The 17,584-nt window shown below is 31.6% G+C and overlaps 1 protein-coding gene and 2 long non-coding RNA genes across 4 annotated transcripts; 2 read left to right on the plus strand and 1 right to left on the minus strand.

Annotated features, from left to right (window-relative positions):
* Positions 1 to 1,999: 1,999 nt before the first annotated feature.
* On the plus strand, positions 2,000 to 4,036 carry LOC149533598 (transcription factor bHLH35-like). The gene is made up of 4 exons (XM_089804737.1): positions 2,000 to 2,567; positions 3,174 to 3,407; positions 3,534 to 3,704; positions 3,791 to 4,036. The coding sequence occupies exons 1-4, from the start codon at positions 2,112 to 2,114 to the stop codon at positions 3,893 to 3,895; spliced, it is 966 nt and encodes a 321-aa protein (XP_089660863.1). The 5' UTR covers positions 2,000 to 2,111; the 3' UTR covers positions 3,896 to 4,036.
* Positions 4,037 to 9,869: 5,833 nt separating this feature from the next.
* On the minus strand, positions 9,870 to 12,921 carry LOC149533599 (uncharacterized). Of its 2 annotated transcripts, none has more exons than XR_016357740.1 (2): positions 11,151 to 12,921; positions 9,870 to 10,237 (listed from the first exon to the last, which is right to left on the minus strand). It is a non-coding gene; the product is annotated as an uncharacterized LOC149533599 (long non-coding RNA). The 2 variants fall into 2 exon arrangements; XR_016357739.1 differs by lacking the exon at positions 9,870 to 10,237 and adding an exon at positions 10,830 to 11,067.
* Positions 12,922 to 14,959: 2,038 nt separating this feature from the next.
* On the plus strand, positions 14,960 to 16,899 carry LOC149533600 (uncharacterized). The gene is made up of 3 exons (XR_016357975.1): positions 14,960 to 16,251; positions 16,355 to 16,511; positions 16,759 to 16,899. It is a non-coding gene; the product is annotated as an uncharacterized LOC149533600 (long non-coding RNA).
* The last annotated feature ends 685 nt before the right edge of the window (positions 16,900 to 17,584 follow it).

A 17,584-nucleotide genomic window follows, 5' to 3' on the forward strand; every position in this document is an offset into this window, starting at 1 on the left:
CTTATAGAAACACATAAAGAAAACAAATGGATAGTTTCAACTATCCTCCACTATATCTAGGTTAGGGAAAACTTGCCCAATTTTCTAGATGCCCACTTAGCCTTTTGCAAAATCTAATATGTGGGTTGTAGGGAGATATTGTTTTGACTTCTTATATGGGTATTAGGAGAGGTAGGAAAATGGGAGGGGATGGGATGTGTAGAGAGGCACATATCAAAGATGAATATGAATGAAGCCTATTGCCAATTTGAAATGGATTTCCTCATCTTGGTGTGTACATGTGTAAGAAAAAAATCACCATAGATATGATTTCTTGGTGTCTAAAGAAAATGTTTATATATCATTATCATTATAGGAGGGAGAGGGGGAGTTTTGGTTTTATTAGGGGTCGGGAGGGGGGTTATTAAAAGATTCTCCTATGATGTATCTTAAAAGCTTAAGAGAGAGAATGTGTATGTGTGTGAATATGTGTGTTGTCAATAATGGTAGAAAGTAAGTGAATGCAAGATTAAGTCAAAGGGAACCATAAAGGAGATTGTGGGGCTATAGCTAAGATCAATAAAGGATTATTCGGATTACTTGTTGTATGTAATGAGGAGAGAGTGAAAGGCCTACAATCAGAACACCACATAAAATTTCTTTACATCTAAGAACTACATTTTTCAATGCCTAGTCAATTATTACTATTTATAATCTTATCCACCCTAGAAAAATGTCAACTATTCTTCATCAAATCTCACCTAGCTTTATAAATCAAAACCCCACAAACCAGAATTGAGGAAAACCATAATCAAGTTGAGTGCACAGATATGCTAAATGAATATATGAATGCCATAGGAATGAGCATGTTGTAAAGTTGGATTAGGTGGTTGTGTTTGTGTTGCAACTTAGTGTTGAAGGAAGTCATCCCAAAAATATTTGTACCAAACATTTTTCTACTCAAAAATGGCAAGAGTTATAGTGTTCTTAGGGCTTAATTAATGGTTGTTTTGCACCTTTTTTCCCTATTCCAAGCATTTTCATTTTCAAATAAATTCTGGTTTCAAGCTAAGACATTTCATTTTCAAATCACATAAATTAGGCTTTAAAAAATCTTCATTTCTGAATCAAAATAAATCACATTTCAAGAAATTTCATTTTCAAATCACATAAACTTGAAGCAATACATGTTGCTACCTAGGTAGTGTCACTAGTGGGTTTGTAGAAGCAATACATGTCCTTACCCAGGTAGTGTTAATGGTGGGTTCGCAAAAGAAATACATGTCCTTACCCAAATGAGAATCCTACCTTTTGTACATGGTCTAGGGTAACAATGATTTGATGTTTGTCTTGTTTTTTTTAATATAGCTCATTATTTCTTGAATTCCAACGGTTAATGAAATTTGTCCCTCTGTCAAAAATTAATGTTGAAAATTAGAACGAAATGTAGTAGTGTCATTTAGTATATCAATAAGAATTTTATAGTGATAACAATACCAAAAATGTTATGTTGTAATCATGAGCAAAGAAACAAAATGAAAAATGAAATGAAAGTATATATTCTAAGCTTTCTCAACAATCAAAATAAAATTGTGGTTCTTTCCTCATCACAATTTATTCATTATGTGATATAGAGCTTTGTAGGTGAAAAATAAATCAATATTACATAATATAATAGGATGAAACATTATATAAGAGAATATTGATATTAAATCTAATGATTTAAATAACATTTTTTTAATGTATAGAGGCACGCATCTTAGCTGTATCTATTTAGTGTTCATATTTAGATCTGCTTTGGAGGGATTGACTCCATGTTAACAACAATTATAACCCAAAAAATAAACTAAATCTTACTTTTTCAAACCAACATTGTTTTCAAGTCGCAGAGAACCGAAGTTGAATAACAGAAGTAAACTAATGCAAGTTGAAGCGAGCATTGCCTAACTTTAATAAAAAAATATTGATCTGTTACAGATGAGACAAATTCCTTGAATTTTCTATGTTCAAATCTGAGTATAAAAGCGGGCAAGCGCGTGGGCAAAGAGTCAAAATATTTTGTTGGTGAGTTGCATTCACATTCACATCTGAAAGGAAACCCTAGGTCTCGGTCCATTTTCAGAATCACATCAATGGAGACCCACGGATCAGGAGAAATGAATAACGATTCATTTCTGGATTTCAATGGAACGGTGGAATCAATGGAAGAATATGATGGACTTCTCTTCACAGATCTTGACGATTGGACCTGCTTTCCCACCGACGGCTCGTGGACTTCCCAAGATTTACCTGCAAAGCCAAATCTTGAGGACTCCGCCATTGATAGTCCCGAGCTTGCTCAACTGCAGCAGGTCTACAATGGCTTCGGTTCGAGTTCTCAGGGAGGCAAAAGTAGTGGAGATGTGGTCAGATATGGATATTCCTCTGATGACACAGAAATTTTGAACGAGAAAGATAAAGGATCGGCTCAATCGAGCCAGTCTGTTCGTTCTTCCGAGTGCAGGACATTGATCTCCGAGAGAAGACGGCGCGGCCGCCTGAATGAGAAGCTTTATGCTCTTCGCTCTCTTGTTCCTAAAATCACCAAGGTATTTCATTTCAGGCTATAGGTTTTCAGAGTTCAGTAAGTTTTGAATTTTTAAACGGTTTTGGACGATTGTGTCTACTTTTGCTGAATAATATTTTAATTATCTTGTTCATTTTGGTGTCTCATATGAGAGGATTTGTTAAACTTGGTAAAGGTATATAAACAAACCTCAGATTGAAATTTTGAGTCTTTATAAATGATTCAGGCAGAAACTATATCATCTCGTTAGATAGACTGTAACTGCAACTCTTTGATTTAAATATTCTTTAGAAGATAAACTAATATATATTTTAACTGTTTATTACCTCTACACACATTTTTCCAAAACAGGTAAATAAGTACCTCCTACTGTAAACCTCTCTTAATTACGGCCAGAAGATAGATCATAGAGAATGATGTCAAATGTAAAGGATTTCAATATACTATTGTCCTAAAGGTTACAGATTTAGTTTGATGTACTTCATTTTTTGAGAGAACGATTTTAAATTTTAAAAGTGAGAATACAATTTTTTTGCTGTAGAAATTTATTTTGATGCATTTCGTCACGAAAATACCTGAAATATAGAATCGAGAGATCTAATTTAAAGTTTGTGATTTTTGTGCTTAGATGGATAAGACGTCAATAGTAGGGGACGCAATCAGCTATGTGCAGGACTTGCAGAAACAAGTGACTGACATTCAGGCAGAGATCTCACAGCTTGAATCCGACGTCATGCAGAAAGATTCTCTGTCTGTTGACGGAAATTCAGTGCTTACTGATTTTGATCTTGAATTTGCCTCTTTTGGAATGAGTAGCACTAGTAGCCCCCTAAACAAACCAGGGCGAAAAATAATTCTCCAAGTAAGCGTAATTTTCAATTTTCCCTCTCTCTTTCTCGTTTTTCATATTTGTGTTACTCGATGAACAAAATGATCCATTTCCAGTGCATTATCTAAAGAATTCCGTCCACGATATCTATGATTCCAGCTGGATGTTGCCAAGGTGGAAGAAAACATATTTCACATCCGGATCTACTGCAAGAAAGGGCCAGGCGTGCTTATTGACCTGACTAAGGCTCTTGAATCCCTTCATATGAATTTTCAGAATGCCAATCTCACGTCATTTGACGGCCAGATTATCAAAACAGCCATTATTAAGGTTAATTTCTGAGATCTCTAGTATGTTGTTTAATTTGACGGGTTATTTGTGAGTTTCTCACCGCTTGGATTTTTTTTCCGGTGTAGATGAAGAAATCTGGGGCAGAAATGGAAAGCGAAGCACTGAAACGAATTATTTTGGAAGCTGCAGCAAACTACGGTTTTGAAGCAGCATTAAACACAGGCTGTTGAAGAACTGAAGGATTCTCTTTGATTTAGTTATCAAAAGGGGAAAACAATTTGTACTGGCAGAGAAAAATTTAACATTTGAACATATTTCAAAAGTTATTGATTTGATGTGTAAACCTGTTAATTTATTTTTATGTTTGTTGATTTAATGTTTATTAATAATATTACATTAGTAATTGTGATTTTAATTTGATATTGTTATGATGATTAGTCATAATTGAAAGAAATGTGTTCGTAGTACTAAAAGGCAACCAATCATATGATGGTATATTAATTGAAAAACAATGGATCTCACATTTTTGGCAGGGTATTTTAGACACCTTTACAAAATGAAGCATCCTATGTGATGATATGACCTTGAAACCTTAGTTATAAGTAGGGACTTGTCAAGTACATTAGTGTAAAAATTTGGGAGTGATTATCCTCTCCCTAGCCTTATTTCATAAAAAAAAACAATTGTAACAAGAGTTGTGATACAACTTGAGTCCCGCCTAATGTAAAAAGAGAAAAATGAAATGTGCTTTATAACTTTGAGAAATTGTGGTATAACTTTAACAAAATATGTAGTGTATACAAGTTTTACCAATAATTTAATATAGATATATAATAGTCATATAACTTGGTTTATCAATGTTCTTTTTAGGGCAGCCATATAATGTAAAAAAAATTAAAGTATATGAGAATTTATTTTATTTTATTGACTTTAGATACACATAATGTACTAGTGTTTCTAGGTTTATGGAGTTATATTAATGTAAAAAAACTAAAATATGTATTAGACTTCTTTTCTAGAATTGTAGAAATATTTATTTTGAAATCTTTTAAAGAAATGTAAAAATATTTCATTTTCTTATTTTTTATTGGTGGCATAAGAAACATTTTGAATTTTTAAAAAGAAATATAAAAAAATACTAACAAAAAAATGAGGAACCAATTAAGAAAAAGAAATAGATCTTAAAAAATAAAAGTAAAAATAAAATAATTGTGAAACATTACAAATGTAATTAACATTTCTAAAATGGATGCAAATCAATAGTAGAGAGAAATCTTTTGAATTTTTGAAAAAAAAGAAATTAAAAAATCACTAGCAAAAATAGGAGGAACCAATGAGAAAAGAGGAATAGCCTTTAAAAAATAAAATATGAAAATATGAGAAATGTAAAACATCATAAATGTAATTTACAATAGAGGCAAACTAATAGTACAAAATGAGACGAAAACATAAGTCTCCGCCTATATAGGCAGGACTAACAATGTAAAATTATATGTTCCTATAACCTTTTTAAACATTAATAAATACAAACAACACAAATTCTTTTCTAGAGTCCTATTTGAACCACCATTTGATAGAGTGTCTAGTTTAGCATAAGGATCTCTTTAAAAGAGGTCTCATTTCTATGTATGTATTTTGTTTATGTTTTAAATTTAATATAAAAAAAATTAAAAATAATAATTGTTGTACATGTCTTATAGTAAAAAGTTAGGATAGATATATTAATAGTAACCATTAAAATGTTAGTTTAATTCACTAACCAATGAATGAATAACTCTATATAAATCACACTTAGAAATAAAGTCATCTAATAATCATGACAATATGTTATATTTTAAAATTTAAGATGTATTTGAAAATGTTATTAAAATCAAACATATAGAATATATATTGAAATGATTACTCTCCACACATACAAATTCTTTTAAGAGAATGAAATGTTTCGTAGCTGATGCACATCTATGGTAATGATAACCATTTATTTCTATTCAAATAATTTTAATTTGATTTTCTCAATTTCACATCTACTTTAAAAACTTGTATAAAAGATGGTAAGAGATTCTCTTTTTAAATGTATTCAATTTAATTAATTAATCAAGTCTAAAATAAATATTATGAAAGTGACAACTCTAAGATCTTTTTATATAGATTTTTAAAAAATATATATTAATAATTTCAAAACATAAAAAATACTTCATAACTATTTCACTAAATCCATCTTAGAAGTGGTCAATGCTAATCACTCAAAACTCAAATGCAACCTAGTCGTGTCTTCTTGGTTCATCAGTGGAAAGGCATTCATGTGCCTATTAGTTGGTGCCAAAAAACAAGAGTTTCCCCTTCTCAAGACAAAGATAGAGTCCATTGGGTCTCCCTTGACCCCAGGCATGTAAAATTGAATTTTGATGGTTCATCCTGAGGCAATTCAGGAAAACCAAGAGTTAGAGTATGTATCTAAGATCACTAAGGTGAATTGCTTGTTTTCAAATCTACTACCATGCCTTTGGGTTCAAATAATATAGAAGAAGCACATGCCTTGTTTATCGAGCTAGTCTTGCCAAAACAAGGTGGTTTTCACAACATCTAGTTCAAAGTGGACTCCATGGTTATAATCAATGCTTGTATTAAAAGAGATTCGCATAATTGGAAATTGACCTACATTTTACAACAAATTTGGCACCTCTTAGACTCTTTCGATGATTTCCTTGTCTCACATGCCCTTCAAGAAGGAAATGATCTAGCTAATTACTTAGCTAATTAGGGTTGTGATGGCTTTCACCAAGAAGTGAATCATCTCACTAGCATCATTAATATTGATGAGGAACTGCAAAATTTGATTGAAACAAAGAAAAATTCTTGCAAGCGAGAGGGCTGACATCAAAGGTACAAGTTATATTTATGTCACAAAGGTTGTTGTTGGCTGGAGTATTTATGTGTTGCAAGATTACATTCGATTATTTGAAGGCACATTTGGTCTTCTATATTGTATAGGTCTGAGACTATAGTTTTGAGTGGTAGTGTACTTATTTTTTGAGATGCTCATGTTGTTTTTCTATCAGCCAAGATTGTAATAGATGGATTTCCTCTAACTCTATATATGTAATGACCATGATATTGGGTTTTCTTCTTTGATTCTTTCTCGATTGAGGCTTTGAATCAAGGTTTTAATTATATATATAGGCTAGCCCACTTTTATTTAAAAATAAAAAAAACCATTTCACTAAATCAAAATATGTTTTTATCTTCTTAATATAAGTTGAATAACTTTATAAGAGTTACAAAAAAAAATTATATATCGTTTAACATTGATCCAAAAAAATCATACCTAAAAAAGTGATTATATATTTAGAAGATAAATTTTATTTTATTTTATGTAGTTCAACTTATATTCACAAGGAATTATCAAGGGCAAAGGTATAAATTTAGAAATAAAGAATATGTTATATAAGGGTTACAATAAGGATACATATATGTCTCTTATATTTTATGCCCAATTGAGATGGTTCTTTAATCTAAACAAAATATTTACCTATCCAAAAAATATTATCTATAAAAAAATTATTTGACCTACCAAAATATTTAAACTATTTATATGATTACAAATATCAACTCTAGTTTTTAATTTTAAATTATGTTAATTTTTACTTTTGAAGAAATCAAATATATGATTTAAATATTGTTAATTTCAAAATTAACTATAAGAATAGTTGGCTCATGTCCTCTTTATGTTGATAATATTAAAATTCTATACATTAGTCAAATAATATCTTTAGCTATATATCAAACAAATTTGCAACATAATTAATAGTGTTGTTGGAACACTCCTACATTAAAATATTATATCTCAAATATACTCTCAATATTTCACAAAATATGCTTCAATCTCATAAAAGAGATTTTACAAGATTTTACAAAATATTCTTCAATCTCATTTAAGATATTTTCCAATTAATAGTTCTACTTTTTAGGAATTATTTGAGATAGTTTTCCCATTGATATCATTTTTTTTCATTTAAAGACTCATCTCAAATATGCATGATATATTAACTAATAATTTGTACTATAAGTAGAGAAAAAAAAATAGAAATAAAATATTAAGAAATAGAGGGAAACATAATTAAATTTTGGCGATATTTTTGACATCAATAAGTGGAGATATTTTCCACAAGTCAAATTTTGATATTTTTATTGAGAATTATTTGTTTAATTTTCAAGCCAAACTCATTGAGTCATGTTTTATGAATGGGTCTAAAGAACTCATCTCGCATGAGATTGAATGGAACAAATATTATTGATTGCTTCCAATGGTGAGGCGTCTAACTTCTCAAGTGATCACTCATACTAGCACAACTCCAACTCATCTCTCCCAAGGTTATGTGTACTTAACTTGCTTGCCCATTTGCAAAACCTCTAATAGTTATTGTGGCTTACCAACCATTAAGGAACTTTATAATGAAGGGTTCATAAGACCACATCATTTTTCTAAAAGTTTTGCAAATGAGATAACAAGATAAATAGACTTTACCTTTCAAAAAAGACTATAATTAAACACATAATAAAATTTGATGCTTCCCCTAAATTCTAATAATATTATTATAGTTTTGACCATATAAATTAAAATAATAACACTTCATCTAATAAATAGAAACAAAAGATACACTAAAATGATCCATATAGACATGAGGAAAACCATTGTAATTATACAATTCTATTATGTTCTTCTTTGTACTTAGGATATATCATCATTTGTATATGACACATACCATTTCAATAATATAATTTTATCGCAATAACCATTTGTCCTTAAAACATTTACCACTAGCACTTGCACCCAAACAAGGTGCAAGGGATATATGCTGATAGGTATTTTATTTCAAAGAATAACTAATAATAAAAGTTATTTTATAAAAGTATAGGTCTACAAACATTTATAATTTTAGAAAGAAATCTTGTACATAGTACAATCTATTTTTGTAGCTCTTTTAAAAACTTAGCATTTAATCTTCTCTATTTATTATGAACTTGTAGGAGGTATAGATTTTTATAATTCATTAGTCCACAATAATTTTCATGAATTAAGGAATGGGAATAATTCAAGGTGTAGTATATAAAAAGTGGGTGTAAAAGTAACTTCATATGCTTGGACATATTGAAAGATAAATTATAGGTAACATATTTCTTTCATTCAGATAAAGATAAGAAAGTAAGTTGAAAGTAAAAATCTATACAATTATGAAAATGAGTACACAAGTAATGTGTAATACATCTTGTTGTCTTAGCATGACAAAAACATTTGAAATATAAAACATAAAATTGATATAACACAATTTTAGTACCAAAATGAGATAGTGAATACTAAATTTGATCATATAAACTTACAAAATATAAGCCCATAGGTTTAAAAAGTGAAAATCTAAATATCAATTGTTTTATTAAAAGAGGTTGATAATTACATAAAACCCTAATCACTATTTTTTTTCAAATAGCCTTTAAGTCCATACAAATAACCTCTAGATTCCAGCCTATCATACAATCTTTGTTTACAAGTGAAACTTTGAACAATTTAGAAAGAGATGTTGTTTTATCATAAATGCATTTTTTCTTTGAACCACTTTGTTGCCCACATTTAATATGGACATATGGAGCTCAATAGAATCTAACAAATTGCATTAACTTTATTAGAAGGTGCATTTAAATAATAGTCCAATTATTGCCATGAAAGCTAAAAGAGTTATTCCATGATTATAGGATAGGAAACTTTGGTCTACATCCTCACTATCTATGCCAAAATGGAGAAAAAAGTATAATTTTGTGGCAACAACCATAGGTAGGTATGTATATTAAAAATAGCAATGTATCACCTAAAGAAATGTGATCTCAGATGTTAACTATGCCTATTTTGTTGATCATATATCAAAGACCATTTCTTTCAAAAGCTTAAGAACTAACACATTTTGCAATGCAAGACTACTCCAATATCAATTCAAGACTAGAAATGAATGGGCCCACCCACTCATTATAAATGGTCCATTCAATTTGCATTCCAAATCATAAGTCTTACCCATCATCCATGTTGACACTCCCTCTCCTTTGGTGTAGGTGCAAGCCTTCACCAATTGTGAAGCCACATGTATTAGTTCAAGGATATTTTTAGTTGATGTATTTTTTTTAAAAAAATTGCACAAATATTTACATCCTAGTAACTTTGATAGATCAAGTATTATTAAATTATATATAGAAATTTTAAGAATTTTAAGTTGATGAGATCTAAAATTAGAATTGTTTATTTGAGTTGCTTACTACACCTAAGTTGATGATAAATACCAATGGAGGTTAGGCAACCACCCACAGAGTCATCCCCCAAATTGTCCACAAATATTTTATATTCCAAACTATCTAACTTGATCAGATGCAATATTATTCATATTCAACTTATCACAATTGAAATGTCATAATGATCCATTCAAGTTGCATTCCAAATCATAAGTCTTACACATCACCCATGTTGACACTCCTTGTCCTTTGGTGTAGGTGCAAGCCTTCAACAATTGTGAAGCCACATGTTTTACCACCTGACACATTAAATGATATTTTTAGTTGATGTATTTAACAAAAAAAATTGCATAAAAAATTACATCCTAGTAATTTTGATAGATCAAGTATTAGTAAATTATATATAGAATTTTAGGAATTTTTAAGTTGACTAGATCTAAAATTATGATTGCTTTTTTGTGTTGCTTACTACCCCTAAGTTGATCATAAATACCAATGGAATTTAGGCAGCCACCCATAGAGTCTTCCCCCAAACTATCCATAAATATTTTATATTACAAACTATCTAATTTGACCAGATGCAATATTTTTCAGATTCAGCTTATAATGATTAAAACATGGGTCAATGGGTTTGATTCAAAAACTGCACAGTTAAATCCTAATAGCATTAACACAAATTGACTTGGTGTAGAAATATCTCCTACTCATCATGTCATAATCACTCAAAAAATTGAACAACTAAAACCAAAAGCAGTATACAGAATTTTGTAGGTTGAACCTACACCTTAAACTGCTTACTCTTTCAATACTATTTTTTCTCTCTCAACATTCAAATTCTGAGCCATAACTATTGGAAAGTGCTGTGAAAAAACGAAGAGAAGAACATACCTATTTCCAAAATACAAAGAGCATCTTGAATATTAATTGTGTAACAAATATGCATATTATTAGTTTAAGAAAAAAAATATGTTTCTTTTCCACCATTCCGTACCTTCTGAACATGGTCCCATGGTTCTGAAAATGGTCTCTTCAATATTAATTGTGTAACAAATATGCATATTATTAGTTTAAGAAAAAAGATATGTTTCTTTTCCACCATTCCGTACCTTCTGAACATGGTCCCATGGTCCTGAAAATGGTCCCATTGAAGAGAGTAAAAAAAAAACTGGCTGGAAATGAAAATAGGCAAAGAAAATGACCAACGAAAATTACCAGGGAAAGAACATGAAGGAATATCAACAAGTCCTTTAACTCAAAATTCTCCCGACCCGTTCTTCCCTCCAATTCCAGCAATGATTTGTCAACCCAACTCTTGACAATACCTTGACAGTTCCTGTAACTTAAATTGCCTTAGATCTGAATATTTTTGTATTGTAAAAAAATTGAAGAAAATTTGTTGCAAGGGAAATAAGGGAAGCGCCATTTAAACCCAATGAAGAACAGATCTAAGGCATAGGTTGAGCTTCATTCTTCCTCGCTCCTGTACCTGAAAACAAACAGATTTCCTCCATTGATAGGTATCTACTGAGCTGTGCATGAGTGTCTCTCCAAAAACATAAAAATACAAAAGCAATCCTACAGAAGGGAAGGGAAAAAATTACAGAAGGGAAGGGAAAAACTTGATAAAGTTGAATTTCTATTACCGGGATTTAAAGATAAAGTTGAATTTCCATTACCGGGATTAAAGATAAAGTTGAATTTCCATTACCGGGATTAAAGATAACGTTGAATTTCCATTACCGGGATTTGATTCCTCAAATTGTAATGAAAGGGCACAATAGGATGATGAATCTCAACGGACACAAATTCCCTGAGGCCATATTATTGTTAGCCATATACAACATTCACACCGCAGCTAAACAGGCGCTGGATATTTCTACCATCACTTCGAATTTGGTGACCTCTAACCTTCGGCAGTTTGTACAGGCGATCGCCGAAATTGCATCAGCAGGCACAGTGATTCCTAAAACGAAGGAACCATAAATAGCCGTAAACGAGGTCGACTGGTCGATTCCCTGGAAGCAATCTAGCTCTCCCAGTCGCTTAATTGCAGGATCGATCTATGATCTATGCCTCCTCCGAGCGGGGAGTCAGAGGAGTCAGACCCCATGGAAGGGGCTTTTCCCTTTTCTTTCTTAGTGACTAGTGACTACGCATTGAATTCCAGATCTGAGGTTTTGTTTGCCATTAAAGATCTAAAAGGGAAAAATCAATGCACTCAGATTAACGTCTTCATAATTCACAATCCCAGCGTCTAACCCTAAATTGCGATAATAAATTCGTATTTACGTTTCCAGAGATCCGAAAATAACAAATCTATTTTATGAGCACTACAGAATATTCAACTCTGCACACTCCTTAGAACCCTGAACCTCACACGGTCATCAAACGCCTATACATGGAAAGCGATCTATCATTTCAAACCAAAAATACCAGGGAAAAAATATACTTTGAAAATAATAAAACATAGCAAAGAGCAACTGTTCTGGTATGATATCTTGTGCGGCTTCTTCACTTTGGATGTCGTTGAAGCGGACTTGTGAGCAGCCACAAACCAGAAAAACTGTAAAGCAATACTCCATACTCAAAACCCTAACAGTAATAAAAAAGCCCTAAAATTAAAACCCTAACACAGAATTTAGCAACCAACCTTGGTGGCTTCTTACGAACCATTACAATTTCCTCCCAAACACACAAACAACAGATCTGAAAATCCGCCAGAACGGAGCTGTACCATAAAAATAGAAAATTGCCTCTCACCGAAACTATGAACCAGCGCAAGAACCTGATCGGAAACCATGATCGTGAAACTGCTCACCGACAGTTATTTCCCAGTGTTTTACAACTCCCGATTACAACAAATTTCAGAACTTAAGAGGAACGCCTATCGGCTACCAAGAATGAATAGAAATAGCAACCTATAAATGTAAAATAATTAAGAATTGTACAAACCCTATTAAAAACAAGCGCAATATAAAATTGGCGAACGTTTGTGCGAGTTATAAAATTGCAAACATTATACGAATAACAAATTCTGGGATAAATGGCAACTATTTCCAACGTGGCCAAACAGTCTACATACACGTGCCACTAAGATATCACATTTCAAGTGCTCCAAAAAGATTTCAATGTGATCACCTTGTTCCACCTACTAACAAGCAAAACATTTCCAACGTGATCAATGTGGTGTAAAACAGTGATTTTTTTAATAGATTATTGCTTATAATGGGTCAAATTCTTCAAAAGCTAGCTTTCTTGTGACAAATTTCCCACATTTGCAATGTGCATTTTCCATCTATTATTTGATTACATTCTATTATGGAGTCCATGAATGTTGGTGAGAGTGGGGATTATAATTGGATTAGTAATTGAATTCATATGAGTATGGTGCATTTTCTTCTTATTATTTGATTCCATGAACGTTGTTGAGTATTATAATTGGATTAGTAACTGAATCCATGAATGTTGGCGAGTATTATAATTGGATTGGTAATTGAATTCATATGAGTGTGTTCATAGGTTTGGTAGAAATAAGTTTCGCTAATGATATTATAGTGTGTCTATATGTATAAAATGTTGAAAATTGGATAATGAGCACATTTGTAATTTTGATTAAACATATTTAGTTATAATCATTATGATGCTTGATTAAGTTGAATTTGTTGTGAAAGCCTATTTAGTTGTAAGGAACTTTACACTCATCTAAAATATAAAAATGCAAACCAACCAAAATATTATTAGAAGAATTTAGAGGATCTAAAGATATGCTCATTTAAAAAATTAAAGATTGTGTGCAACACTCACGTTTAGTAAGAACATGCTTTGTTAGTTATATTACTAGACTAAAAATCACTCCTACAATCTCATGAATGAGTGGTCATATTTTTAAAAGAGGAATTAACTAGAACTATATTTGGACATTTTATATTTATTTTCAAATTGAATGACCAATATTCCAAAACATACTTTGGAACCAAAAATATGAACAACAAATAATAAATGCCAAAAACTAAATTAGCTTTTTATTAAACAAAAACTAAATCTAGCTCAAGAAGATGATCTTATTTCAGTGAGGTGACTATTTCAAGAAGGGGGTCCAATTTATTTTCCAACATTACGTAATTGATAGCCTAAATTACTATCTTATATCTGGCGAATGAGCTAAATAACATTATTCCTTAATAGTTCTCTAAGTTTGGAAAGTATTTGACGATACACTATTTTATTTATTGAGTTTAGGAACATAATAAGGGTGTTGATCATTACACAACCATATCTCAAAAGAGTTAAAGTATCAACAAAACATCAACAAAGTTGGCAACTATTACAAATTAAAGTGACAAACAACACATTATTAATACATCTAATAATTCTACGCAAAAGGGTCATACATGAGATTGCAATTGGACACTTATAATATAGAGGTTAGAAAAGGTCATTAAAAACACAATAAAGAACCCATAAAGTGGGATAGACTTGCAAAGATATTTTGAACTTCTCCGCACTTCTTCACATTGGGTAATAAAAATGTATCCAAAACCTTTCCTTACTTAAAAAAATGACAAAATCTGGATAAAATATCTATCCACCATCTGCAAAACTCCTATATACCTCAAGAGAACAATAGTCCACCTCTATTGTACTTAGCCCACCGATACTAATAAATAGAAGTAGAATATAAGTAATAAAAGTTTGATGAAATAATTCATTTCAATAGAACGAATAATATAATATTAAAATACAAAATTTGAAGTAAACAAGAACCTGCAACACAAGAGTCTCTTATGGAGAGGTCTTGGCTTATATAGCCTAATAAGAAAGTCCTATTTTTTCATACCTAAATTGGTTTCAAGTAGCCAAGAAACAAGTCGAACCGAGCGTTATCTAAATTTAAATAAATATAAATTTGTCTCAGAGGGAAAGGATACTTCATCCCTCCACGGCCAATGAGAATTTTTTTGAACTTTCTATGCTCAAACGTCAAACCTCTTCATTAAAATGTGGGCAAAGTAGCAAAAATATTTTGTTTGTGAGTTATTCAAACACCTGAAAGAGAATTCTCTGTCTCACTCCATTTTCAGAATCACATCAATGGAGACCCACGGATCAGGAGAAATGAATAACTACTCATTTCTGGATTTCAATGGAATGATGGAATCCATGGAAGAAGATGATGCTCTTCTCTTCACAGATCTCGACTGTGTAGCAGAAGACGCTTGGACCTGCTTTCCCACTGACACTTGTCGACTTTCCACGATTTGTCTGTAAAGCCAGATCTTGAGTACCCCGCCGCTGATATTCCTCCAAGCTTGCCTAATGGCAGCAGGCCTTTAATGGCTTGAGTTCGAGGCCTTAGGGAGGCAAACGCAACACAGATATGGTCAAATATGGATATTCCTCTGATTGCTCAGACAAATTGAATGAGGAAGGTAAAGGATCGGCTGAATCTGGACAGTCTGCTCGTTCTTCCTAGTGCAAGACTTTGATCTCCGAGAGAAGACGGCGCGGCCGCTTGAATGAGAGGCTTTATGCTCTTCGCTCTCTTCTTCCTAAAATCACTACGGTATTTCATTACAAGCAATAGGTTTTCAATATCCAGAAAATTTTGAATTTTGAAACTGAAATTTTAATCGTCTTGTTCATTTTGTCTTCTCATATGAGAGGAGAACCTTTGCTGACCCTGGAAAAGGTATACAAATAAACCTCAGAGTGAAGTTTTGAATCTTTATAAATTATACAGACTGTAACTGCAACTCTTTGATTGAAATATTCTTTAGAAGATGAAGTAGGAGTACAAAATAATAACTGTTCATTTCCTTCACACGCATTCCTACTGTAAATCTGCCTCCAAAGTACGACGATCACAGAAAATGATGTCAGATGTATAAGATTCAAATGCAATTTTATCCTAAAGATTTGCAGATTTATTTTGATGTACTTCATTTTGGCAGAGAAGGATTATAAATTCTAAAAGATAGAATACAATTTTTTCGCTTTACAGATTTGTTTTGATGCATTTCGTTTTCATAAAATACTGGAAATATCCAATCGAGAGATATAATTTGAAGTTAGTGATTTTTGTGCTCGGATGCATAAGGCGTCAATAGTAGGGGACGCAATCAGCTATGTGCAGGACTTGCAGAAACAAGTGACGGACATTCCGGGAGAGATCTCACAGGTTCAATCTGACGTCACGCACAAAGATTCTCCGTCTGTTGACGGAAATTCAGTGTTTACTGGTCTTGATATTGAATTTGCCTCTTCTGGAATAAGTAGCCCCCTAAACATACCAGGGCGAAAAATATTTCTTCAAGTAAGCGGACTTTTCTTTTTTCCACCTTTTTAATTATTGGATGAACAAAGTGATCCATTTCTAGTGCAACATCTAAAGAATTCTACAATGTGTGTGATTTCAGCTTAGAGGAAACCATATCTCGCATACGGATCTACTGCAAGAAAGGACCAGGCGTGCTTATTGATCTGACGAAAGCTCCTTGAATCCCTTCAACTGGATTTTCAGATGCCAATCTCACGTCAGTTGACGGCCAGATTACCAAAACAGCCATTATTAAGGTACTGCAAAGAGGACTCTTGTACGTTGTTTAATTTGACGGACTGTTTGTTAGATTTTTACCGTTTGCTTCTTTTGATTGTGTAGATGAAATTAGCGTCGTCTATCCTCTCTACAAAAAGATATAAAAGTCCAGAGAGCCGAAAATATTGTGATATTTTTTTATATGTTTTGCTGTTTTCATGTTAGTGAAAAATTTCAGAAAAATGGATTGTGTTTTGATTTTCGATTCACGGGTGCATTTTGCAGGAGAATATCCATGTCCCATCAAATCTGGGGCAGAAATGGAGATGGAATCATTAAAACAAATTATAACAAGAAAAAAAATCGTATTTGGTTCTATTTTCTCAACAATCAAAGTGTGACATTGTAATAAAAACATGTTTTCCAGCGGTGGGCGCAAAGCACAACAGTTCGTATCTAGAATTCCTTTTTCAAGTAGCCATTTGCTAATTTTATATTTTCTTCAAAAGAATCTCTTTAAAAGAATCTCATTGTATTTAGGTTAAATAAGAAATTTATTAAAAATAGTAATAAGTAAGAGATCATTTTTAATAATTATTTTCTAAAAACAATATCATATAGGATGTAAATTGAAATCTTTATGATTATTTTATACACTTTTATCTAGTGGTATCAATTTAATAAATTTATATAAGTTATAAAGAAAATAAAATATAGTTTAAAATTTATCTAAATGTATCATACCTAGAAAAAATGGTGATATAATTTAGATTTTTCTATATCTAAATTAATTTTTTTCTCAAAGATTTTCTAGTTTTCCACTATAATAATGACAACCTTGTTAGAAATCTGAATGAAAAGATCATTGTTGAAAAATGAAGAAGATTGTTTGCAAAAAAGGAGATTGTTGATAAAATATGTTTTCAATCATTGTTTTGTCACTGATGTCAAACCTGCCATTTGCTGAAATGAAAATTGCTTATAAGATCTAAGCACTATCACTTAGTTGATTGATGAAGAGAATTTAATCAACAAGATGTAACAAAAGAACCTAATGGAAAAGTTGAGTTATGGTTTTGTAATGAAGTGCAAAGATTAGTTAAGATAATGG

Source organism: Cupressus sempervirens, chromosome 10 (assembly GCF_028749045.1).
Source record: "Cupressus sempervirens isolate cs-2001-9-10 chromosome 10, ASM2874904v1, whole genome shotgun sequence".
Lineage (NCBI taxonomy): Eukaryota > Viridiplantae > Streptophyta > Pinopsida > Cupressales > Cupressaceae > Cupressus > Cupressus sempervirens.

Bases quoted from the DNA above. Each gene is read 5' to 3' on its own strand.
- LOC149533598 (XM_089804737.1), top strand. From the start codon at position 2,112: ATGGAGACCCACGGATCAGGAGAAATGAATAACGATTCATTTCTGGAT. The intron at 2,568-3,173 runs GTATTTCATTTC...TTTTGTGCTTAG, and splicing joins TTGTTCCTAAAATCACCAAG to ATGGATAAGACGTCAATAGT. The intron at 3,705-3,790 runs GTTAATTTCTGA...TTTCCGGTGTAG, and splicing joins TCAAAACAGCCATTATTAAG to ATGAAGAAATCTGGGGCAGA.